Raw genomic sequence first — 9,826 nt, 5'->3', positions numbered from 1 at the left:
TCCCTATTTACTTTGTGGTTGATGCAGGGTTGCTGCGTTTGAAAGCGAAGCATCAAAGTTCTTACGTTATTCCAGGAATAAGAAAATGAAGAACAAAATAGATCAGTCAAAAGCGATTTCCAACATAACCCAACATACGAAAATGAGTAGTAAAATCAATCATCCAAAGATGATACCTTAACTTATACAAATTAAAGCTRATATGTACAACTTATAACTAATATACACAATTTAGGACTAATTTATAAGTAATAATAAGAAAATATATACTAATTTAGCTATAAGTTTATGTTTTCTTTTTTGCTTAAAACGATTGTGGTTTAAGGCCACAAATCTCCGGAGCTCCCCACAGATAATGGTTTTGTCATTGTCAGGAAATATATCTAAATGGATAAGTTAAGACATTTAAATAAATATTAGTAAAAAACCTAAAAAAAAACTAACCCTACGCACTTTAGCTTTAGTRGAGATTATTTCTCTTTCCGCACCTCTAATTTGTAATGGTACATTACATCATCTGATAACATACCACGCATCTGTCTCATCAACTTAGTGGTCAAAATATCCGAAATAATACTAGAAATCGAGTGGGGAGCATAAGTCCACKTCTGGAGACAATAACACTGTGGAAAATTTTTGGGATTATTATCTGGGGGGTGAGAAATTCAAAGTCAGGGTGATGGTACTAGGTCAGTATAATAAGGGTTTGGCGATATTATGTGTCAGTTTTTTTTATGACCTTATGACCCCTTTTTTCCTTATCTTGATGTTCTTTCGCTTAGTTGTAACATTCTGGCACAAACCAAAGCAAAAACAAAAACAAAAAAAACCAATTTCCGAGAATGCTCTTAACATCCTGGCGACAGAAACATCGTAGTTGTTAGAACGATGCTTTCCCAACAAGCCTTCTATTACTTCTTTGATTGCCTGCCATGCATTCAATATATGTATATCAAAAAAAATATTGTTGAAWGTGGCACTTTTAATCAGCTTTCGTATTGTAGTTACTTTTTATTTATATAAATAATCATTAGTGTACGTACTGTCTCTTATACACATCTAGATATTGGATTTGGTTGGGCTTCCACCTGTACTTATAAAAAATTGTATCGCCTTGGTATATCCTCTCGTGCTTATCTTCAATAAGTCTCTCTCCTCTGGGAATTTTATTGCTGACTGGAAATTGACATGTATTACCCCTATTCTGAGAGGTGGTAGAAAAGACGTAGTCTCCAAACTTTCTACTGTTTCTAAAATTTTTGAGTATTCTGTTAAAAATAAATTATTTTTTGCACTAAAATCTATAATTAATGTCAATCAGCATGGGTTTGTCCCTGGGCGCTCCACTGTCTCAAACTTAGCGGTTTTTAGCGATTATTGTATGTCTGCATTCTCCGCTGGATTTCAGGTGGATTGTGTCTACACAGATTTCTCTAAAGCCTTTGATAAAGTTTCACACAAAATTYTAATGAAAAAATTATCATCTTTAGGGTTTCACTCGGTTTTCTTGCAGTGGATTAAATCATATCTGCACAATAGACGATGCGTTGTCGAGTGTCATCTGATACATTCATTGCATCTTCAGGAGTACCCCAAGGAAGCGTCTTGGGTCCACTTCTCTTTGTGCTGTTTATCAATGACATTTATTGTTGTTTCTCTTTCGCTAACTTTCTGTTATATGCAGATGACTTAAAAATTTTTGCAACAATCAAAAATACACAAGATGTATCCAAACTCCAACGTGATATTGATACTTTTTATGATTGGTGCCTGMMATCGAAGCTTTTTCTGAATTTAGATAAATGCTCTCAGATCTCTTATGGTAGGGGACGCAACATCTTATCCTCAAGTTACAATATTTCYAATTGCGTCCTAAAATGCGTTACTGAAATCAAAGATCTTGGGGAATCTTTGACAACAGATTTTCTTTCAGTAGTCACATCAACCGTCCGTCGCAATGCTTTAAATTTTTCCGACCCTTACACGTTAAAATTACGGAATACATGCTTTGCTCGGTCCATTTTGGAGTATGCAGTGTTCATCTGGAGACCATATTGCATATCGTCAATTAATAGGATCGAGCGTGTCYAAAAGATTTTTCTTAAATTTGCTCTCCGCTCCCTTAAGTTTGTTGACCCAATACCATCGTATACTTCCCGTTTATTGCTTTACATCTTAAACTTAATGGAGGTATTGACTGTCCCTATTTATTAGGGAAAATTAATTTCAATGCTCCCCAACGTTGTCTCAGATCTATTTCCCCATTTTATTATATAAAGGAAAGTACTAACTTTCCTCTCAAGCGTGCTATGCGAGAGTTTAACTCGATTTCCGAAAAAGTTCTTCTTGATTTTTCTCACTCTAGGGTATCCTTTATTAATACCCTAAATTCTGTTTTTTAGTTTAAGTTGATTATTTATGTACTTTTAATTGAATTATTTTAGAAATCTATTTAGCATCCTAATTTTCCATTAGTCTATAAGAACTAATGTTCATAGACTTAACTAAATAAATAATCATTTGTGTATGTAAACTTTTTTGATATGAATTAGGCGCCGTTTAAGCTTAAGCATTGTTTTTTTTTTATTTGGGTAAAAAAAATATTATATTATGCAATATTTAATATTAAATATACTGCCCGAAACTTAACGTAAAACTCTAAACGCGTTTTTCTCAAAACTCCTTTTTTTTTGATGCGGTAGCCATAATAAATGGTTTTTTTTTTTTGTTTGAGTAGCCGCCATTTTATGATTTTTAGTTTTGCTGCTACATGACATAGCGACATTCGTAGTCATTAAGGATCTGTCATTGTTTTATTTATCAGATKATGACAAGGGTAGAAATCATGGCGATGATGACAAGGCCTCTTTTTTCCCCCCTTTTCTTCAAGGACGCATAACTCGATGAAAATTTTTTAATTTTTTTTTTTAATTTATTTTGTGTACTCTTCTAAGTTTAGTAAACAAATGATAAAAAAAAACGGATGGTAAAAATATCTAGTGCTTCTTTTTTATTAATTATTGAAACAAGCTCGAAATTCGAGCCTCTAGACTGGAATACCCCCTTAAGAGATATCCTATATTTGGAATTAAATATATAATTTTTATTTTTATTTCCGTACTTGAGTATAATTTTTTTAATGCGTTAGTCAAGTATTTGGAATTTAGTGAATGCAGAATTTAAAAAAAGAATGTACATATATATTTTTCGAATATTTATTTAGTTATGCGCCATACGAAATCTGTAAGCCACTTAATTTACCGTGATTACAGTGAAAGTTTTCATGCTAAAAAACTACTTTTTTTTGCGAATTTATTTCTTAAATATGGRTTCAGTAATTTTATTCGGACCTTTTGTGCATTGGTAAACACATTTTTATAAATATATGGGGAATTTTTTTTTCGTCACCTTTTTAATTTATAAATTTTAGACGCGTTTTTCTCAAAACTACTTTTTAAAGCCCGTGTTCACTGTCATTTCAAAACTACTCAACGGATTAAATTCAAATTTTGTACACATTTTAACATATAAAACACATCTCCCCATCATTTAGTAATTTTTTTTTATATTAACGATGTTTTATATTAACGGATTACGATCCGTTTGCTATCATTTGCCAAAATACCAATCACATTATACTATTGACATATCACGGAATCTTCTTTCGTATATTTGCCGATCCGTGTACGGATGTAACGATTCAACCCCAGAATTTTATTGTCAAAGTTAAGTTTTGAATTGTTATTTATAAGTCAGTTTAAATTTTTTTTTTCATGTAGTACATCAGTCTTTGTGATATCGGTCTGAAATTTTACACAGTATCTTTTATCCCAAGAAGTTCCTCATTCATCGGAACCAACGAGTTACTATGCTAAATGAACGATCAAAATCATATCCTTGTATTTAAAACTTTTCTATTTAACCAGATGTCTCCACGAAAATTAGCACGGGCTATTATTTAAGACAACGGTACAATATCCGAAGATCCCAAGAAATCATTCAGGCTGAACGAACTGAACTTTCCAAATCATGTTCCCCCCCAATATACCTCATATAAGGATTTGCGAACTACTACTACACACTGAGAACTTTAAAGTTAAATAAGAAAGATTTTTTTATTCCAAATTAYTTTTTTTTTATATATTGCTGTGTAAGGAGCACGAAAGTACCAACCATATTAAAATGAATATTTTGTCGCCTTTCCCTTGTATTTTATTACCTCCTTTCTAACCTCCTTTTCGGCAATAACTTGTCTCCATTTTCTTCTAATAATCCTTGTTTTAATTCTGATTTACTCCTCACGTATCGTGAAGCAATCCTTCTTTTGAGTTCTCCCCAGTTGTATGSGCAGCACTGGTTCCGAGCACTCCACGACGTATGCTTGAAGTCACTGCCCTTGTGGAACATAACATTATTACAAATACCAAATTTTCTTCACTGCTGTGAACATTTTGTTTTGAAATACAATCTACCCCCTACCTTTCAAAATTCCATCAATTACGTGTACTTTCCCGACGTCAGAAAGCTTGTTTTTCTTAAGGAGCCGGCGAATCGTTTCCGTACAATCTTGGACGTTTTTTTCCTCTTTAAGTTGTTTTTCTGTAGCAGATAACTAAAGGTKTTGTTTTATTAGGCGAAGTATAAATCTACAATTTCGACCATCAATTTTTATTCTGTTCTTGAAATTACGCTTTTTATCACACACGTTGCCTCTTTCTTCATATCTTTCAAATTATTATGCGCTGTCGATTTTTTTCCACCAATTTCACTGATTATTCGAATGGATTTTGCGTCCTTCCATTTTTTTATATAGTAGTATCCGGTTCTTCAATAGTTGTTTGACATATTATCGAAGGATGGGTTTAACAAATGAGCAAATGAGCAAATTTCGAATTGAGCTCATTTTATAACAGTTCCCAGTTGACGAATTCTAACCGTCCCATTTTAATGTGAGCCCACATGGACTTTATTCATATAAATTTGTATTATTCTGGCTGTTTTAGTTTTCAACGGCGATAATTATTATAACTATGCTTCTTAAATACCAGTATATATATAAAATAATTCGGAATGAATCAGGATTGACCGTCTTATTTAAGTTAAAACTTCACAGTGTGAAGTATCGAATTTTGCGTGTATATCGGCCAATGTGGGAGTTATTTTAAGAAAATTCTTCTAACAACAGTGCCCAAATTAGATAAAATTGGAAAAGAACTTGTCCTAGTTTCCACTATGAGCAAAAAATTGTAATTCAATTGACTCAAAACGGTATCCCTGAGGTGGTCGTTTGAGTTTGTTGAATAGCCAGAAGTCACACGGAGTYAAATCAGGCCAACGATATTGGTTGAAAAATTGGCGAAAAACTCAAGAAAAATAAATGCAGTGCACCATGCATAATCACCGCGAGTAATAATACATTTCATCCCATCCTGGTAGTCGGAAAGYGTTGTTTCACAGATGTTAACACGATGCTTCTTTTCAAGAAAATTAGGTGATTTTTTTTAGGCCCAAATTATATTTCAATATGATTTTCATTGATTCTTCCGATATTACAACGAAACCAGTAAGATCTCTGACTGTTATAGTCCAATTCCTTTATTTTATTAATGTGTTGATCATCTGTTGATGTTGATGAACGTCCTGGACGTGGTTCGTCGTCCAGACGTAATTTTTATCAATCAAAAACAATGCGACAAACAATTATCACCGAAGGCCTTTACCAACAATCTGAACGCTTTGGCACCAAAAATTATGTAGATTCCGCACACAAAAATTATTGTTGAATAATTTCACGCATCGTAAAAATCGTCTAATGCACTTTATACTTCAGAAAGCGAAGCGTGTACTAGCATTAATGATTATTTTGAAGTGATATTTGTCACAGATGTCACTCTGTTCTTGCGAAATTTAAATTAAAAAGTCTTACCATTTTTGCCCACAGTGTATTACTAAAATTAAGTGGGTACATGATCTCAATGAATAAGATTTAGTATCTTTTGATTCTTATAAAATAATTTTTTAATATAAAGTTTTTCCGGCACCTGAAGGTATTTCCTCGGTTATGATACTGTCAATTTGTGAGAGTATGAAATGTTCGGTTAAACCTGGATTTGTTTATCATCTCTCAAATAATAACAAAGTGGATTCATATGATTATTGTCGCCAACACAGTTACAACCATAAGACAATATTCTCGCTCATTATGTTTCTATTGTTGATTGCTTAAATTRCTATTTGCTCTGGTAAAAAATGTAACTGTTTTCCGAGCTATACATATGGATCAGCTCAAATCACAATCTTGTGATACCAATCATTTTATTTAATACCCTAAGTGTACTATATCATATGATAGAAAGTCACGACTTTTTTCCATAAAAATTCTGTTTTTAATGCTGAAACAAGAAGAAAATTTGCRTCTCCATTGATACACTTTACACATACTTTATAACAAACTGTGGAAATTTCTACCAAACTTATTATTTTCTCATTTATTCTAACTGACATTTTGGTATTTTTTTTTAACTTCGCTTTAGAATTTTAATATATGTAAATAATGGAGGCCCTATGTTCCACCTAGGAATTACGGGAAAAAATATATATATAAATACTTAGATACTCTTGTAAAATTGCAAAACACTTATATTCAAGTTCGAATTAAAAAACTTTATTTTTATTTATGAATATTTATGTAAAAATATGGGCAGAACATATTTTTTATAGAAAAATCACTATTCCTATTGCTAAGTCATCGTTATATAAATTTTTCAAGATTTTTGTAACCACATTATCAAAAGCATATGACCATATACGTATGTATATATATACCAGTATATGTATGTATATTTTCGAGCTGTGTGCATACATAAATGCGTGAGTAAAATACTTCAATGACAATATTTATCCTGATTTCTCAATTTCTTATTGACAGATCTATTGTTTCTATATAATTAAATACGTTTTTACATTTATAGCTGAATGATTATTAAAATAATAACTCATGTAATTTATAACTGATTTAGAAACCTGCTTTTTTATTATAATTAATGAAATTGGTCTTTACTTATGTACCCAACGTAGATCCTCCATATATTGCATACCTTAGGTATTTTAATAAAAAAAAAATCTTAAATTAACGCCTGCTGATATGTAACAGTATTTCATCGGTTTTATTTCGACAGATGGAACAGTATCTACAATAGCAACACATACGACCAATAAATCCCTGAAGGCACTAGGAATCATTAAGTTACGTTTGGTTTATACATAGATATGTATGTATGTACATGTATGATATGTATTCTCTTGGCTAGCATCGATCAACTTCAATGTGGGGCGCTGAAAAAGTATTGAAAGTCTCTTATCAGAAAAAATTTATTGACGAATAAGAACATTTATTTAAACTAATTCAACTTACAGGTATATGTACATTGGAAAACTGATAACAACGTAAGTAAGAACTTTATTAACGATTTTTTTTTTTAATATATTGTTGATACTTACATATATATGTATATGTACAAAAGCCCGTATGATATATTGATATTTGTATGCGTAGACATATGTAATATCAAGCATGATATAAAAGCAGCCATGTTAATTGAGACCCAATAAAATTTGTTATTTAAAAATTAAAACCATATAATTAGTACGGAAAGCTATTATTAACAGTGAGCATATATGTACGTATGTGCATAATTAATTAATAGCGACTAGCGGCAGTGGTGTAAGATGTAGTTGGAAACTCTAGTTTGAAACATTGCGCACGTGACGATTTCTTATTCATTGTTTACTATTTTATTTTTCCAACCGTCAACTGTCTTGCAGTAAAATATTAAATATATATATAACTGTACTTATATACATAGTATATATGTATAWACATATATGTACAAAAAAATTAATGCAAAACGCTGAATATAAATGTGATAAAATTAGTAATTGAAAATTAGTTAAATAAAAACAAAAAAACGTTAACTTTGGCTGTACCGAACCTACAAAAGCCTTCATAGGCATATAGGCTATAAAAAGATCTTTATTCTGACTTTGTTCGATAAGTTTCGATGGCAGCTATAAGCTACAGTCGTCTGATATGAACAATATATATGCCTTGGAAAATAAAATGTGTCAAATTTCATAAAGATACCTTGACAAATGAATAAGTTTTTTTGTATAAGCACTTGACTTCGATCGTTCAGTTTATATGACAGATATAAGCTATAGTTGTCCGAGAAATGAGCAGCTCTTTGGTGGGAAAAGGTCGTGTGAAATATTTTATAGCGATATCTCAAAAACGTAGAGACTAGTTCGCGTATATTCAGACGGACTGACATGACTAAATCGACTCAACTTTGTTTAGGGTATAATTATGAGTTGATAACCAATAAAARACATAAAAATCATAATTATTCACTTATTACTACTTACAAATACGCAATTAATTATCAATCAAAACTCTTTGCCTTGCGATCTAAGGAATGGATTTAATATCATTCGTATTTTTGTAAACTTCACCCGTAAAAAAATCTGTATGTAATAAGTAACGAAACTCGGAGAATTTTTAATTAAATATTAATATGAACTTCATAAAATGAAACTCTAATCCCCAACCACTAAGTCAATAATTTGTTTGTTGTATCACCTAAATATCATCGAGTTAGATATGGGGTTATATATATAATATATAAATGATCGGGATGACGAGGCGGGTTGAATTCCGACTGTTTGTCTGTCTGTCCACCTCACATAGGAGCATTTACCCTCAAAAACCGTACAAAATTGAAATTTACAAACTTCAGCGATGGTAGTCAAAATTGGTTTTTTTTTTTTTTTTGGTACCTAAATAATCGTTCCACAATAAACCGACTAAATGAATGACCTTCAGGTCGGTATTTGCCACACACGTAGTCGGAACCTKGACTTCGTTCAGAACGCACATGCTTATTCGCGAAACTCTCCATTGTTCACGAAATTGAAAGCGGTTTTTTTATTGCGTGAACGGAATTCTTGAAAATATTTTTTATGGATTCAGGACAACATGGTATGTTTTTAATATTATTATGTTTTTTTCGGGAAAATAATAAATCATTAAAAAAAACTATCTTTTTTAAAATTTTTTTAGAAGTTAGTGCTTTTGTTATAGTGTCGGGCGAGGTCGAGCTATGAATTATTTTTCCTAGTAAACTACAGGAGTAGAAATACCTAACATATAAGCTTAAATATTTTCCCCGTCTTTCCCCCCCCTTTAAAAAAAGCGCGTTGAAAAATGTTAGTAAGTTGCATAAAATGAGTACTGCTTTATTTATTTATTTTTAATTAAATACTGAAATCCTGCTTAATTGTTCTATACGGGTGGTATATAGATGGTATAAGGGGTTTCTATTGGAGCCGGTGTGAAAATTGGACAATAGGCATGACACCGCCCACTTTCTGGTGAAATCCCATATCTCGGGACCCGACTGACCGATTTCGACAAAAATTGGAACGTAGCATTATTTTTATTTTCCTGTGTCACTCTGTGAAAGTGAGCGAAATCGGACTACAACCACGAATACTTCTCATATAAAACAATTGAAAYTCACACAGAATYCTTTTCTGACAATAGTATTTCATTGTGTCAAAATTTTGTTGAATCGGGTCAATACTTTCCTGAGCCCCCATATACCTAATATAAAGATTTTAGGACTTCTAGGTCACTTTATGTTGGATATATCCCCCAATATTTGAGTAATCTCAATGAAAATTGCAGAACATATTTGGTTCATAACAGTGTATCTTTGCGCCTTAAATAGATACAATTGCGCGAAAACTTGACCCCTTCAACAAAGTA

General features: G+C 31.9%; 1 protein-coding gene across 2 annotated transcripts in view; it reads right to left on the bottom strand.

The window, feature by feature from the left end:
* Window positions 1-7,124: 7,124 nt before the first annotated feature.
* The window catches only part of LOC108970932 (monocarboxylate transporter 10), a 34,018-nt gene continuing 31,316 nt past the window's right edge, over window positions 7,125-9,826 (bottom strand). For both annotated transcript variants that reach the window (XM_018936673.1, XM_018936680.1), the window contains one exon: window positions 7,125-7,335. In XM_018936673.1, coding sequence (XP_018792218.1) covers window positions 7,307-7,335 — 29 coding nt within the window. In that variant the 3' untranslated portion in view covers window positions 7,125-7,306. The remainder of the gene's footprint in view (window positions 7,336-9,826) is intronic.

The sequence above is a fragment of the Bactrocera latifrons genome, unplaced genomic scaffold (assembly GCF_001853355.1).
Source record: "Bactrocera latifrons isolate USDA-ARS-PBARC rearing strain unplaced genomic scaffold, ASM185335v1 scaffold_1072, whole genome shotgun sequence".
Taxonomy (NCBI): Eukaryota; Metazoa; Arthropoda; class Insecta; order Diptera; family Tephritidae; genus Bactrocera; species Bactrocera latifrons.
The sequence above is the reverse complement of the archived record's forward strand: the minus strand, read 5'-3'. Positions and strand labels throughout refer to the sequence as shown.